Genomic DNA, 17,680 nt, shown 5'->3' with positions numbered 1-17,680 from the left:
TTTACTCCTGTTGAAACTTTATAACTGGAAGATAGAGGTCTACAATCAAATGACTGGAACGATCGTTAGAAGAACGGCGACACAGCTGTAATAAATTCGTTGTTATTCCATTAAAATATATAAACTAACTGAACTAAATTTTGCAATAATTACATTTGTTTGAAGCGTCCGCACTATATTTGGGGCTGATTTCATATCGCCCGATAAAGGCATGCGGTTACTATGGAAACGACACGCAGTAACTATAATCGGAACTAAGACGATCATAAGAAGGCGTTCAGAGAGCAGCTCAAAAATAAAAGATCTGTTAACAAATGTTTGCAATCTTTTTCTTGTTGCCTCTTTATGTTTCCAAGCCTCTTCACCATGTCGAAGAATAATTTAAAAACACTGTTTAATATATTTGATTTTTGTTGATTTCGATATTACGTATGTTAATAAATAATTATTTTTGAGTTCTTCTGTACCCGCTTTTCGACTCGTTCATGTATATTGAAATCTTTTTTTACATTTTTTTAAGGAAGGATATTCAAAATGCATATAAGTTATAAAATGAGCTATATTTCATAGAAACAATAAAAATGCAAGTAAATATTATTACCAATTCGTACTGACGAAATTTATCACTAGATTCACTTAAATTATTGTTTTCATTACAAATATACGGAAGTGTCACTTTCACACAGTACCGGCGACTCTATCACTAGCTATAAAACAGGTTTTAGTGAAAACGACAACTTCGGCCTGGAATTATTCTTCCCCAGTATTTTCTTCTGTTCCTCTTTCGTCCTCTTGTCCTGTTCTTTTCTAAGTCTCTGCCTCTCTTCGTCGATCTTGCGTTGTTCTTCCACCATCGCTAGTCTCTCTTCAGCCTAAAGGGAAAATATAAGATTAGTAAATATATATGTAGAGATATATGAAGAGAAAAACATTTATAAAATAAATTGCCAAAATGTCGGGAAGCACAAAGGAGCTATGACGAGTAACACCTTCAATATGGGTTAATGTAAAGAAAAATAGATAGAAAAGATACAAACATCGGGAAGACTTACAAGGAATCAGATAAACAAAAATACTTCTAGGAAACTATAACTATAGAAAAGGTATAACAAGATGATTTACCTAACACAAAGCCTATAGATATACTAAGCTTCCTGGGAAGAATAAGAATAGGACTGTTAATTATATATATATTTAAACAGCGAGGGAGAAGATAGAATGCTCGGATTAGGTTTGTTTCTACAAAAAATACAAAAACACAAACATTTAAAGCCTAATTAAGAAAGAATGTGTACTATTGGAATAAAATGGAAGATAGTTTTGTAAGTATCTTACATTATATAACAGTAAAACACTGAAAACTTTTGTTTTCACAACTTCCACAAAATTTATTATATCTTATCACTACAGCAATTTCGGCAGAGCCTTTCTCAAGTGATCTATTTTTGGTATGTGTTTACACTTTATAGTCTTTAACTGCATAGGTTGAGGAGAGAAAAGTAGTTCTAAATGAACAACTTGAGACAAACAGTTCGCCCCTCCTGAACCTATTCAGTTAAAGGCTATAAAGTGTAAACACATACCAAAGATATTATAATAAATGTTGTGGAAGTTGTGAAAATAAAAGTTTTCAGTGTTTTATTGTTATATAAAATGAATTTTCATCAAGAATCCATCACTTATCTTACATTAAATAAGTAATTATCTGTAAAATATAAGTGTCGGGAGCCGAATCATCTCGAATGTCGGTGCATTGTACAGAAATCCTCAGAAATTGTTCGAATATCATTATCATCAGTAGCTCGACACCCTTTCTGGGTCCTGGCTTGTTCTAGGATTTTCCGCCATTCTGCTCTGTTCCTTGGTTTGTTTTTCCAGTTGGTAATCTTAAGTGTTTTCAGATCTTGTTCCACTTGTTCCATGTATCTAAGTTTGGGTCTTCCCTTTGACCTTTTCCCTACTGGTGTTTGCCTCATTATATGTTTTGATCTTTCAGTCTCCAACATCCGTTCAACATGGCCCATCCAGCGCAGACGTCCGATCTTTATGTATGTCATGACCTCGGGTTCATTGTATGCTGTGTATACTTCAAAATTATATCTTCTGCGCATATGTCATTTTCTTTCACACCCTTATATATGTGTCTAAGGATTTTTCGTTCAAACGTACCTAATAGGTTCTAATCGCTTTTCGACAATGTCCATGTCTCTGATCATATACAAGGACTGGTTTTATCAGGGTCTTGTATATTTTGCATTTGCTTTTTCTTGTGATGTTAGATCTTAGATATTTAATTAGTCCATTATATGTTTTATTAGCGATAAGTATTCTTCTCTTAACTTCTTCACTGACATTGTTATCTGCGGTAACTAGTCAACCGAGATATGTAACATTTTTCACGCTTTCGATGTTATAGTCTCCTATTGTCAGATTCTGTAGGTTTCTTTGGCCTGTCGATTTGCTAGCCTTCATGTATTTGATTTTTATTTCGTTAATGTTTAGGCCACTGTTTTGTGCCGCTCTTTCTATCGCATTAAATGCTTCTATCATCTCATTTTAGCTTCTAGCTATGATATCAACATCATCTGCAAATGCCAATATTTGTACACTTTTTTTTATTATTGTTCTCGATGGATGCTATCATAGGCACTCTCAAAATCAATGAAAAGATGATGTGTGTCTATATTAAACTCACTAGTCTTTGCCAAGATTTGCCTCAAGACGAATATCTGATCTATTGTGGACTTCTGCCTGCAGAAACCACATTGATATCCCCCAACTATTTGTTCCGCATATGGTCTCAATCGGTCATACACAATATTTGACAGTATTTTATATGCCACAGTCAGTAGCGTTATTGCCCGGTAGTTTTTACATTGAAGCTGATCTCCCTTTTTATGTAGTGAAATAATTACTCCGGTATTCCTGTCTTGTGGCAGTTGTTTATTATTCCATATGTTCACTATTAGTTCGTGTATCGTTTTCAATAGGGAGTCTCCGCCTTCCTTTATTAATTCTGCGCTAATGTTGTCTAATCCAGGTGACTTGTTGTTTTTCAGTCTGGTAACTGCTTCGTACATTTCAGCTACTGAAGGTGAGGTTGTTTCTCTGGTAAACGTTTAATCCAGTATAATTCCATCATATAGTGGATCTTCGTTTTTTTCAAATTTTTCTTTGAAGAATTCTGCCCATCTTTGTAGTATTTCACTCTGTTGAGTTACTATATCTCCTTCTTTGTCTCTGCACATCATTGTTCTTGGTTTAAATTCTTTTCTACTTTTGTTAAGTTTTTGGTAGGATATTCTGTTTTCTGATGGTTTATTTAGTTCTTCTATTTCTTGGAGTTCTTTTTCTATGTGTTCTCTTTTCTTTCTGCGATGTATTGTGTTCTCTTTTCTTTCTGCGATGTATTTTGTTCTCTTCCCTCCTTAGCATTCTATATTCCTCCTCTGTCTTTCGTGTTCTATGTCGTTGTTATAGTTGATATGCATTATTTTTCCTCTCTGTTATGTTACGACACTTCATCGAACCACTGTCCTTCAGTTGATTTGAGTTTTTTTTGTAGACCCAGGATCTCTTTGGCCGCGCCTTGTATGATGTTTTTACACGCTTCCCATTCTCTGTTTATATCTTCGTGCTTTTGTCTGTTTTCTAGCCTTCCTTTTATATATTCTTTGTATTTTCCCTTTTTTCTGTTGTCTGCTAAGTTTTTTATTTCATATTTTTCAATTTTGGATCCCTTTTCTTTTTTAATGTTTGAGATTCTGGCTCTTATTCTCCTTTCCACTAGATAGTGATCCGAGTCTGCATTTGCCCCTCGTCTGCTGCATACGTTTGTTACGTCTGAGTGATGTCTAGAGTCAATAACATGATCGATCATGTTTACTGTAACCCAATCAATCTGGAGATCTACACGTTCCCTTATGAATATTTTTTCGCTGGAAGCATGTGCTGGCAATGACCATGTTAAGGGAACTTGCTAGATTTATTAGTCTGATGCCATTATCATTGGATACCTAATGAAGGCTGTGCTTACCTATAGTTGATAGGTATTGTTGCTCTTTTCCTATTTTTTTCGTTGAGATCACCATAAATAATTTTGATGTAATTCTTTGGACATGAATGGTATGCTGCTTCTAGTTCTCCATAGAATGGTTCGAATATATTTGTTTTAATATAAAAGACCGCTGTATTTGATCTAAGAGTAAGTTATAAAATAAATTTTAAGGCCATTAAATTAGTAAACATTTAAATAAATTATATGTGTAGATAAATTGCAAACGTGTGTTTTAATTCCCGTTACAATATGTATCTATTAGACCGTACTGGCACCAACGGTGCTATATAATGGGTGTTTTTTTAGAGGTATAGAACTTATAGAGATATAGAATAAAACAAAGACGATTTTTTAAATTGACATGAAATTGACTTTATTCAAAAGATAATCTTTTAGCATTATAATTTAAATATGATTTCTGGCATATGACCGCCACGGCTGACTCTGGTGTAGTCTAATCTAGAGGTCCAATTTTCGATGAATTTTTCCAACATTTGTGGCCGTATATCGGCAAGAACGCGTCGAATGTTATTCTCCAATTGGTCAACGTTCAGTTTTATCGGCTTAGATTAGCGACTTCACATATCCCCACAGAAAATAGTCTGGCGGTGTTAAATGACATGACTTGGAGGCCAACTCACCTGTCCGAAACGTAAAACTATGCGATTACCAAACGTTTCTTTCAATAAATCAATTATGGCACGAGCTGTGTGACATGTGGCGCCGTCTTATTGAACCCACAGCTCCTTCACATCTTGGTTGTTCTAATGAGGAATAAAAATCAGTAATCATGGCTTTATAGCGATCGCCAGTGAATGTAACGTTCTAATTAGCATTGTTTTTGAAGAAATACAGACCAATGATCCCATCAGCCCACAAAGCACACCAAACAGTCAGTTTTTCTGGATGTAATAGTGTCTCAACATACACTTAACGCAGTTTTGTTTGTTGACATAGCCATTCAACCAAAAGTGAGCTTCGTCGCTAACCAAATTCGCTTATGAAAATGGGAATCAACCAACGGGCCTGGTTTTGGGCCAATTCACAGAATCTATGCCTTGATATAACTTCCTTTTCTTGCACAAGTTGGATTTTTTGTAAGCACGCAAACCAAGATCCTCTAAATCTTCCAAAAAGCAGATGGATACATATCCAACTGCTGTGTACGATACGGATAGACTGATTCGGGTCTTCCTCTATGGTACACTCTACATCAGCAACAACTGTACAACTGTACGCACTGTAGGACGTCCCTGTATATGCGTATTATCATTTAGAGTAAATGTGGTGCGAAAACGTTCCATAGTTAATCGAATTAATTGCTCTGATGCACGATTATGTTGACCATAAAATGGACGTAGTGCGCGATACGTATTTCAAACAGAACCATGATTTTCAAAATAAATTTGCACAATTTGGAAGCGTTGTTCAGCCGTCAGTCCATTCATGCTCAAATGCCAAACCAAACTAAACATAAATCACTTGACAGCTGTCAAAAAAGCCGCCAGTTAAAAAAGTGTTGCCAACTTACATTTCTATACCTCTAAAAAAACCCTTATAAGTGATACTTGGCCTTTAACCCAAGTAGAAAAGGGCAAAATTAACGTATGGTAAAGAAAAATTCTATGAGTCAAAGTGGATCCCCACAGAAAAAGAATTGCCACTAATGTGATGGATTTATATGGGACACCTGGAATAGCTCAAGTACCCAAAGCAAGGAGAATAAGATGTCTAGGACATTTAGAAAAAAATGATGAAGAAAGGGTGCCAAAGAAATTAAGGCAAACAAAGTTGAAAAGTAAAAGAAGAGTAGTAACTCATAGAAGACGAAGACCGAATTGAAGGGAATTGTTAGTAATACTAAAAAATAATAAAGACAAAAAACATAGACCATAGGGACCTACGAATAATAACAAATCTCTACTGAAATCAATGAGCACAAATCGTAATAGATAACGAACCCAGTCCAGAAATTAAAATCAGGAGAGGAGTTAGGCAGGGATGTATTATTTCCCCATTACTATTTAATGTATATAGTGAAGCCATTTTTGAAGAAGCATTACTATCTCAAAGTAAAGGAATAATAATTAACGGAAGATCTATTAACAACATAAGATATGGCAAGCTATGCTGAACAAAACAAACAGTTTCTGTGAAAAATATGGACTAAAAATGAATATAAAAAAGACCAAATACATGATAATAACAAAGAAAACAAATATACCAACAAACATACATTTGGGAAATGTCCGATAGAAAGGGTTGATAAATACAAATATCTAGGAACCTGGATTTCAGACAATATTGATCAAACAACCGAAATAAGAGCCAGGATAGAAATAGCAAGAAATGCGTTTGTAAAAATGAAAACAATTCTCTGCAACAAAGAACTTATATTAGAACTGAGAGTAAGAGCACTGAGATGCTACGTGTTTTCGTTACTGCAATATGGACTTGAAAGTTGGACATTAAAGCACACATAAATAAGTTACAGTCCTTTGAAATGTGGTGTTACAGGAGGATGCTTAGAATAGCATGGACACAGAAGAAAACTAACACGGAAGTTTTGCGAGAAATGGACAAAGAATGCGAAATAATAAACACAATAAAAATAAGAAAATTACAATATCTGGGACACGTAATGAGGGGACAGCGATATGAACTGCTAAGGCTGATAATACAGGGAAAGATAAGAGGAGGAAGGAGTATAGGAAGAAGGAGAGTGTCATGGTTGAAGAATTTACGGGACTGGTTTAAATGCAGTTCTATAGAACCCTTCAGAGCAGCAGTAGATAGAGTAAAGAGAGTGATGATGATATCCAACCTCCGATCGGAAGACGGCACTTAAAGAAGAAGAAGTTAAGCTATGAACCTGAAAGGCTTGCGTTAACAATGAATATTTCTAAAACTTACCAATTTTTTCTGTGCCTCTTCTATCTTTCTTTGATTCTCTTCCAGAATTTTCTCCACTATCTCTTGTTTCTTCCTTTCTTCCTCCTATAAAACATATAAGTCACAATCAATAACCGCAACAACAAAAATTTTGTCCTGACCCAGCTCGCTATCATGCCTAAACTTGCGCACCTAATGAACTAACAGTTAATTTACAATTTATCAGAAGACAAAATATTAGTGCGAAGTTTTTGAACCACACAATGCTTTCGAAGTAGAAAAGGAGCGGGCGTATGTGAAGTTAAAATATTGATTTGTTTATTTTATCTCATATTAATATTTATCAAAAATCAATGAGACAATTTTACGAATTCCTTAGGATCGTTTTACAATTCCATTATTAATCTTCTAAATATTGGATTTATATAGTTATCCTAAAGAATAAGGACATATCATGGACCTACGTACTCTCTGGTTTATTAAATCCCGTTAAATAATACATGTAACAACCGTCAAACCTTTTCCGATCTATACGTTAGTACTCACTTCCTTAGAGTTTATGGGCAAATAAAAATGACAGCTATCAGAGCCTTAATAAATCAATAAGCTTTCCTTCTACTCTTTCTCCAGTAGTAGTACGTTACTTATCAACGAAATTTACTATGTGATTATGTACATGTGTTTCTCATACTGTCTTCTGTCGTTCGGGCCATTTGTGAATTGAAAAATAAACTTAGAATCCAGGAACAAATCCAAATCAATACAACGTTGAAGAATACAACGTTTAAACCTTCTCACTCCTTAAAATATATTGAAAAGTAAAGGCAAAAAACACCCCAAAGGAAGTTTTTATATTCTTATACCAAAACTCACTCTAGCAACCGATTAGTTAATAAAAAGCTTATTTTATAACTCAATTTATTAATTATAAAATTAATCACATATTGATTACACATACACAAGCTCCTTTTCTGCCGATGCCTCAGGATTAAGATAATACGGAACTAGGTTATACGAAATTAATCCTGAACATATTTCTTTAATACAAATGATTGGCCATTCATAGCTGGGCATGGACGTTTAGATCATTACAGATACAAATCCTGTTTGGCAGGTCTTAAAAAATTAATTTACACTAACCAAAAACACATGGGAATATTACTGGAATAAGCAAATTACATATTTCGTTGTGAGTAAAGTTTTAAAGAATTTAATGTAGCACACCAAGGACATCGAACTAGTACATACAGAACCAGTAGTAGTAATAGAGTAAAAAACTGTCTTTCGTTGGTGTTATGACTAATTTTTCACACTAAAATAATAAGAGTGAATTTAAAATATAATTTTATGTACAGTGAGTGTTCGAATCTCTCTTAATAGGAGCTAGGAGTACCAAATCAGTTGGTAAATTTAACAAAACTAACTCTTGAATGTAGGATACGAATCCAGGGAGACTGTCTGAACCATTTTAAACAAATAACGGGCTGCGCCAGGGAGACCTTCTTTCCTGTATACTTTCTAATCTGACTCTGGAAAAAGTAATACGTACATTTGAGTCCATGATTCTTTACCCGCGCGTCATTAATACTTGTGGAGATAAAATATGCATTTCACGAATGAAACTAAAGACAAACCAGCTACCGCTTGTTATTAAGTAAAGACACATGTTATTTTTATGAACGCTCCAGACTCAGTACATCGAAACGAGATATAGTTCGTCCCAAACCCTTCTTTCAGTGCGTCATAGTTGATCGAATTCTCTCTAACGCATTAAGCTAGAAGTGACAGAAAAAAACGTGAGTCTGTGATTATTTTACATAGAACTTATAAACTTATTTATCGTAAGCTAATTCTACTTACGGATGTATAATTGGTTGGAGTTTAGAATACGCTAAATAGATATCCAATCAATGATGCGCATAAATATAATTTAATGCAGATTGTCTCAATCGTGACAGTACTTTCACAATGTCAACTGATAAAATGATAATTGTCATTCCAGGTTAGTATTTTCAGACATTTTACAGTGAAAATTTAATTTTGTATTTATTTATTGTATAATAAAAATATTTTAAATATGCCGAGATATATCGAGAAAGAACAAAGACTAATATTAAAATTATTAAATTATTTTCAATTAGAAAAAGACAGATTACGATCCTGCAACTGTCAAATTTAACTAAAATGTCATGCAATAATTCTCGACATTCTAAAAATCCTATATGACGTCAAAATTAGTGACGCACTGACATCATCCAGCGATTTAAAAACAAAGTGCTAAGGAGCATTGTCAACACTCTTTGGTACTATAGGGACAGTGAACTGCATAGGAACCTAGAAATGGATACTGTTAACGATACCATTGAAAAAGCAATGACTTCTTCAATATGTGACTGTTGAAGTCATCCAGCTCCTTGACAACACATCTGGCTAGAAGACTCCATAGGAAGAAACCCTTTAAGCTAGTTAAGTGAAAAGCAGAGGATAGTGCAAGGGGTGGTACAGGTTAATATTTGTGCAATAAATAAATTAACAGAACCTAAGGATCTTAGAACCTAAGAAACTAGTGAGTTTGTCCTTAGTCTTAAATTTTTAGTAATAATTTAAGCTAGAAAACGGTTGCTTATTGATCATATTGTTTGATGAGATTGTAATGTTTTTAAACATCTTATTGGTGTTTATTAAAAAAAAATAATAAAAAAATTTATGTTAACTATTTCTGGAAAATTGCAATTTTGAAAATGAGACATACTGTAATGTTCCCATAGAGCCTTTGGATGGTGTATAAAAAAGGTTTGATAATACCTGTGCCGCGTGGGCGTTCCTTGGTCCATCATCGAGAGCTGCCAAATTTCTTCCATAGCGGTTCTTTGTTCACGCACTGATGACCCTTAGCTTACACGCTATTGGCATATATTAAATGACATAACTTTTCAAGACTAGTATGTAGACATCAAATCTACAGTCTACCTATCAGCTTTACATTGTTCATTTACAGGTACAGAGAAGTTTTTATTACTGAGCTTATTTAACTGATTTTAGAAATTTTATTGAGTCGTTGTGATATGGAGGTTTTACAATTATACAGGCTGTTTAAATATAAATAAGTTTTAATAAATGTAATGACTAATACACTAAAACATTCATAACTCGGATTTAAGTAAATAAGAAAGCTGTATTCAAAGTGGGAGCCACATTTGTTCTCAGTGAATCAATACAGTAATTTTTGTATTCATCAATTAACTTAAAAAAAAGAAGAACCATCAATGGCGAATATTATGCAGCTGTAATGGTCTATCTGGAGGAAAAAAATATAAAAAACTAACTGATCACAATGATTAAAAAAGTACATGGATTGACTGCTTCTAGTCACCAAATGTATTTTTAAGCTTAACCTCAACGACTATTTACTGTTAACAGACCTCAAAATAATGCTCCATGACAAAGAGAAATTATTCTACAAAAAAGAGATTTGGTTGGTGGAAGAGTTGAAATCAGTGTAATCCTCGAAGGACATGATGAATAAGGTTGAGTTTTGTTGTTTTTTCTATATATAGGAATTTTACTGCTAGATGGATATAAAACTTTTTAAAAGGTACTGGACAGAACGAAGACTGAATCATACTGCTGAAGCTGTCTTTGGAGAGAATCAATTGTGCTTTAAGGTTTATTAGATTAACGACCGATCAGATCTCTGTATGACGTCATGAAGCACTAGTTGTATATGCAATAATTAAACCCATTTTTCTGACAATGAAGACATTTCTTTGTAATAACCATCTCAGTTTATAACTAAGACAGAATAGTCGAGTGCTATCAACCAGTGTCAAGCATGGACTGAATTGAGCATTAGAAATGTGGATTCATAGATGGATATTTAGTAAACTGAAATGTTACATTTTTATGCCTTATGCCTTAACTGTAAAAATGGAAAATAAAAAAGTTATTAACAAAGATAACTAAAAACTTTTGAAAAATTTTTCTTTTGGCCTGAACTTTTTTTTCTAGTTATTTTACAATAAAATGATGTCAGAGCAATATTATACAGGTTTTTGCATCGAAACTGTGAAAGTATGTGCAACAAGTAGGCCTCAAATGCTCTGCAGTGTGACAAAATTGTTCTGGTGAAACCTACAGTGACATCATAGAAATATTAAAATTAATCGAAAAATTGTAAGAATTTGAAGATGAATTACCTACAATGATGCCAATGCTAAATTCCGTTTTTTCGCAAATATTCACCTTTGATACTGAATTAGATCCTGAAACGCAGTCTGGACCATCAAAGAAAATGAAAAAACAATAGCTGGAAAACAACTTTTTAAATATATAATTATGTTCCAATATTTTCTCTACTATTTAAAAAACGCGCCTCCAGACTCTACCTCATAGGTGGTCGGGAAAGAGATCGATAATACACTAATAAGTAATACCACAGGAATGTGAACAAAATAATAAATTATATGAATAAAAAAATATACATTAAAAAAATAACCCTAATGGTTCGTTTCTATCGTATTCTTATGAGTATTCAAGACCCGGTTAACTTGAGAGAAATTAATGAAATTAAACACATTTCTAGTGAAAATTATTCATTGAAAACCCTCTATAATATTGCTCTGATGTCCTTTTATTGTAAAATGACCAGAAAAATGGTTATAAGTCAAAAAAGAAAATTTGTTCAAAAATATTTGATAATACTTTTTTATTTTCTATTTTACGATAAAAAGTAATAGGAATAAAGTTGTAGGCAATTTAATTTCCTACAAATAATGTTCTATAAAATTTTATGTACGGTTGCTAACTTACGAGCTACAGCGCGTAAAACCCTTTGCCCCCGGGCCGCGGGACAAAGGTGTCGACGCCACAAACTTGAACCCTCCACCTATCAAAAAAATAAAATTGCGTTCTCTCCAAAAAGAAATCTCAATGTGGTTTTCAATGGATTCATTGAAGATAGCTTTTAAGGCAAGATAAACTAACGAGGATGTACTATGTAGGGTCAACAAAAACAGTGAACTACAAAAAGACTGTAAAACACCGAAAAATGTCTTATCTGAGACACATATTGAGGGGAAATTGATATGGAATACTGCAACTGATTCTTAAAGTCAAAATAGAAGGCCGTAGAAGTGTAGGAAGAAAACTGGTTTCTTGGCTAAAAATCATTTGTACATGGACTTAGATATCAAATAATGCAGGACAATTATGCGACAGAAGATAAGGAGCCTTTGCAATGGTGATCGCCAAAGTCAGATAATTATGATATGGTATGTGAAGAAGAACAATGGCGTCTAACACAGCCAAGGGAGTCAGACTGATGAGGGCGTTAAACTAATGGCTTTGCTTAGGATAACACAAGCAGATACTAGCAGTTTTGTAAGATTAGGTGAAATGAAACCATTTAGAATTAATATTGGAATGAGCAAAAAAGGAATCTGTTAAGTCACATTTTTTTAAATTACAGTATAAAAAAATAATGAGACAAGTTCATAGCACATACTGAGTATTTCGTCACATATTGTTCAATGATCTCATCATCATCATTGGTGCTACAGCCCTATAAAAGAGCCTCGACCTTCCCAAGTCTATTACGCCAGTCAGTTCTATCCATTGCCAACTGTTGCCAGTTTGCTGCGCCTATTTGTCTACCATCCTCATCTACACCATCCCTCCACCTGAGTTTTGGTCTACCCCTTTTTCTACTTCCCACAGGTTGTGACATAAGGATTCTTCTAGGAGGGTTGTTCTGCTGTGATCTTGCCAGATGTCCTGCCCATCTTAGTCTTCCTATTTTTATAAAGGATACTACGTCTTTACCACCAAATATATGTTTATATCTGTGATATATCTCGTAGTTGTACCTCCTTCTCCAAACACCATTTTCACAGATGCCACCAAATATTCTTCTCAGGATCCTTCATTCAAATATAAGCAGGAGATTTTCATCTGCCTTGGAAATGGTCCATGCCTCCGACCCATATGTCAACACTGGTTGTATAAGGGTTTTGTATATGGTTATTTTTGTTTTTTGGCTTAAGTTTCTGCTTCTCATATGTCTACTCAGTCCGAAATAGCATTTGTTTGCTAGGATTATTCTTCGCTTGATTTCTTCCGTCATGACGTTCTCCTTGGTGATCAGGGAGCCTAAGTATGTGAATTTGTCCACCACTTCAAAGATAGAATTATCAACCGTGAATTGGTGGCCGATGTTTCTGGCTCTATTGTTGGGTGTTGATGCCATTATCTTAGTTTTATTTTCATTTACTTGCAGGCCCATATTTTTTGAGGCGTGTGATAAGGTGGTATTGTTCAATGATCTTCTTTAACAAAATTTGATACAGCTTGATGCTTCACTTATCATTGATATTCACGAATGCTTGCATGTAGCAAAACGAATACTGAAATGACTATCAAATCAGATGGCTAACTTGTATGACCATGAATACAGAAGTTTGTTATTTGATATAAGCATTTTAGTATTGCCTGATGTCTTGATATTGGTGACAGTTATGCGGAAAAGTAGTAAAATTGTTATACAGTAATAATTATAAAAACACTTTTACTACACCAACACAAACATTCTATTTAATTATGTCAACTATTTACAAAAATTTAAAAAACAGTACTTAATTTATTCAAACATTTCAATTAATAATCTTTATTCGGATTAATTTAATATGTTTTGATGCAAGTAATTATGATCTATTCATTCAACCATATTTATATTTCAAACAGCCTATATAAATGTAGTAAATAATGCATGCAGTTTGTGATAAAAAGATTTTTATCAATTCTTTATTTTTAGAACAGAAAAAAATATTATTACACAATTAATTAAAGTATGTGCACTGTTCAATTATAAATAGATACAAAAACCAACAAACTTATCTTAAAAAAGTAATCATTATGAAAAATTCTCTAAATGTTCATCAATATTTCACAGATTTGTTTAATAAATATACAATAGATTATTTTTTTATTATTATAAATGTTTCCTATAAATTTGAATTCATTAGTTCTTACACCACAAATATATCGATGCAAAAGATATATTAAATCATTTCAAAAGACTATAGAGGGATAAGAGGTAAAATCTGCACTTGGCTGGATTCTTATTTGGGATTAGGCACTCAAAAGTATATATTTAAAAATCACTGTAGCCAAATTTTTAACTCCCTAGGTGACCCCAGGCTTCCCCTGTCGCAAAAAATCTGTTTTTTCGAACAAAAAAAAATTCCTGAGTGACATTTTAATGCCCAAAAATATGGTTTATTTTTTCTGATTTTTTGGATCAAAATTTAGGTCAGGAAAAATATTTGAATTCTTCAAAAAAATTTTAGGTTATGTAATTAATTTTTGGCAAACTTCTAAATAAATATTTTTTGTGTATTTTTTCTCCGTTTTTTTTTAATGGCGGGGTTAAATTTGTAATTTTCTCTCTGGACTATCCTCATAATTCGAAAAAACCCATTTTTGGTGGGGTCGCCATGTTTTTAGCACATAAATTCACCAGCATGTCAATAAATAATAATTTTTGATATAGTTTTTTGTTATTTGTAAAAGCGGGATCAGATTTTCAAACCAGAATATGCTCAAATTACAACAAACCTTCTTTTTTAATGTTTCCCATGTTTTTAGCACATAACCTCAACATGTAAAAGACAAACGATTTTTCTTATGTTTTTTCCGTTTTTGTAATAGCAAAGTCATGCTGGCCATTTTCAAACATAAACATTCTCTGAATTAAAAAAAAACTGCATTTTTGGGTGACATTTTTATATTTTAAGCACATAACCTTATTTAAATGTGACAAATAATGATTTTTGTTCCCCCTTTCCTTTATTCAAGCGGTGATTATCACTTAAATATTATCATTTATGGATTAAATTAATAAAATAACTATATTACATTTCATATTAGACTATTTTCAATTTTTCATAATTATTATTAATAATAAAATTTTATAAAATTACAAAATTACATTAAGTACATACAATTAAATTTTTTGAAAAATTTAAATAATTTTTCCTGAGCTCAATTTTGATCCCAAAAATGTAAAAAAAATGTAAAAAAAATCAAGAGTGTTTTGGGCAATAAAATATCAACATCATCAGTGGTGCTACAGCCTAGTTGAGCCCCACCACCCCACTCTATTTTGCCAGTCATTTCTGATCATCTCTAACTGTTGCCAGTTTGCTGCGCCAATCTTCCTGGTATCCTCGTCCACACCATCCCTCCATCTCAGTCTTGGTCTACCTCTGCTCCTATTTCCTACTGGTGCCGCTAATAGGGTTCTTCTGGGTGGACAATTTTCATTTGATCTCAAAACATGTCCAGCCCATCTAAGCCTACCTATTTTTATGAAAGATATTACATCTCTACCATTAACGATTTCTGTATACTTCTCATACTATTGAAAATTATATCGTCTTCTCCTAATACCATTCTCACAGATTGCACCAAATATTCTGCACAGTACCTTCCTTTCGAAACAAAATATTCATCAATTTTTTCAGATTTTTTAAAGCAAAGAGTTGCACAGGAACTTTTTTTTTTTTTTAACACCTTTTTTGAGATAGTGGACCTCTGGGGTTAACTAAGGAGCTAAAAATTTGGCTACAGGGGTATATAAATATGTACTTTCGACTGCCTACTCCCAAATAAGAATCCAGCCTATTGGAGATTTTACCATGTTATCCCAGTATAGCCTTTACTTTTATTATAAGTTTCGTATATCTTTTTAAATTGAATCTGTAAATTTTGTATATCTTTTGGAACTGCAGGTTCCACAAAGCTAACAAATGAAATTTTTAACTGTAAACATATATAGTTCATATTAGATGGTTAAACCTTTCAATATTTTAACATTATATGTTTATTATTGTCTTTGATTTTGCTTTATTTCTCATCATGTTTTTGTATCTGATTTAGAACATCTAAAGCAATAATTAATGATACATCCTTCTTACACTTTCCCTACTAATGACAAAACACGACTCTATATGTCATATTAGTAATGATGTAGCTGTTTTTTATTTCCATAGAAGTTAATTTTATACTGCTTTGTGAATTTATCTAAGACTGTTTTAATAAAATGTTTACTATTGTACAAAAACAAATTTAAGAAAAAGCTAATCTCTAAGAATGTTTAATGTAATCCAGAATTTAAGTTAACTGATTTTTTAGGTATCCAATCAATATAGTAAACTACTTTTTAACCATTTACTGTAAGAATTTGAAGTAATTAAAAGTCTTTTTACCATTACTTGCTTTATTTCTCCATATTTTTAATTACTATGGTAAGGGAAAAGGTTGTAGGTCCCTGTAAGCTATTTACAAAGAGACCATTAAAAACAATTACAATATGAAACACGTGTTACAAAAAAAATCTATAATTAATAACCGAAAAAACTCTTTAACAAACATGTAAATGTCACAAATTTCATTTCAGTAAAAATATTGTATTAGTAGCAGAAATTTAATTCTTACCTCACGTCTTCTTTCTTCTTCTTTTAATTTCTCCCTCCTCTTCTCCAGATCCTCCATCATTTCCTTTTCCATTATCCGTTTGGCTTCCTCAACCCTTTTAGTTACCTCTTTCTCTATTTCATCTCTCCTCTTTTCTAATTCTTCTTCTACCCTTTTCTTGACTAAATCTTCTATCCTTTTTGCAGTTTCTTCTTCTATTAACCTTTGCTCAGCTTCCCTCTGTCTCCTGTTGCGTTCCAATTCTGCCAGCCTCTCAACTTCATCCATTTTACGTGATTTGTACTTTCTATTGGATTTATCATTTCTGGAACCATCATCAGAAGCATTACTACTGGAGGTTGAAGATATTGAATTTGAACGTTTTCTGAAAAGAACATACAAGTCAAGTATAAAAATAAAAAATATGTTTTTCGGACTAAGTAGAATGATATCCTATATCTAGTAGGTATCTAACTTTTAATAGAATAGTAAAAAATGTTAATTTTATTGTAAATTATTAACACAATTAAGAAATCAACACTTAAACATAATAACACTGGTGGTTTATTAATCCAGATGGCATGTCTTATTCGTAATATATTTAATCTAATAAATGGAAACTATGATTATACTCTTATGTGTATATCATACTCATAATTACATGCTTGAGAAAAGCTAATATGTAAATATATGGTTTTTGTGCCCCATGTACTATCCAAAATAACAAGAAAATCATGAAACATATACTATTGTTAAACTTAAAAGGTTGTTTTAGCTTTGGCAGAAATTAGCATTTGTTTATGACCAAATACCCAGTTCAAAAGAATAATCTGATGCCAGTGATGTTGCTTTAAGATAGATCTTCATTTTGCTTGTTAATCTTACCTTGACTTAAGATGCTTATCCTTCGTTTTTTCTTTTTCCACTCGATCAGAATTTTTGTAACTCCTCTCTCGAGATTTACTTCTTTTGTGATGCTTACTTTTATGATGCTTTCTTGGAGATCTACTTCGAGATCTGGACCTACCCATTTTGTTTCAATAAAAATCTATGAGGTTATAAATAGTGGAACCGTTGTTGGTTGCACGATATATTATGTAGCAGTGAGTAAATAAGTTAAATATAGTGATATAGTTAGACTAAATTGATTAATCAGATACCTAATCGTTGCACCACCAAGCACAATGAACTTATCAAACTAAATGTCAAATTTGTGACATTATGACATCATAAACGTACCCACTGACGTTGTGCTGTCAG

General features: G+C 32.8%; 1 protein-coding gene across 1 annotated transcript; it reads right to left on the bottom strand.

Annotated features, from left to right (window-relative positions):
- Positions 1 to 541: 541 nt before the first annotated feature.
- Positions 542 to 17,636, bottom strand: Arglu1 (Arginine and glutamate rich 1). Its single transcript, XM_072520698.1, has 4 exons — positions 17,306 to 17,636; positions 16,442 to 16,805; positions 6,971 to 7,054; positions 542 to 872 (listed from the first exon to the last, which is right to left on the bottom strand). Exons 1-4 carry the CDS (start codon positions 17,449 to 17,451, stop codon positions 708 to 710), a joined length of 759 nt encoding a protein of 252 aa, XP_072376799.1. The 5' UTR covers positions 17,452 to 17,636; the 3' UTR covers positions 542 to 707.
- Positions 17,637 to 17,680: the final 44 nt, after the last annotated feature.

The sequence above is a fragment of the Diabrotica undecimpunctata genome, chromosome 1 (assembly GCF_040954645.1).
Source record: "Diabrotica undecimpunctata isolate CICGRU chromosome 1, icDiaUnde3, whole genome shotgun sequence".
Taxonomy (NCBI): Eukaryota; Metazoa; Arthropoda; class Insecta; order Coleoptera; family Chrysomelidae; genus Diabrotica; species Diabrotica undecimpunctata.
Note: the sequence above shows the minus strand (reverse complement) of the source record. Positions and strands in the feature narration are given on the sequence as shown.

What these genes read in the sequence shown, in the direction of transcription:
- Arglu1 (XM_072520698.1), bottom strand. Translation starts at nt 17,451, where the DNA reads ATGGGTAGGTCCAGATCTCGAAGTAGATCTCCAAGAAAGCATCATAAA. An exon ending in GATAAGCATCTTAAGTCAAG is followed by an intron (nt 16,806 to 17,305) that starts GTAAGATTAACA and finishes TGTTCTTTTCAG; the next exon opens with AAAACGTTCAAATTCAATAT. An exon ending in AAGAGGCACAGAAAAAATTG is followed by an intron (nt 873 to 6,970) that starts GTAAGTTTTAGA and finishes TTTTCCCTTTAG; the next exon opens with GCTGAAGAGAGACTAGCGAT.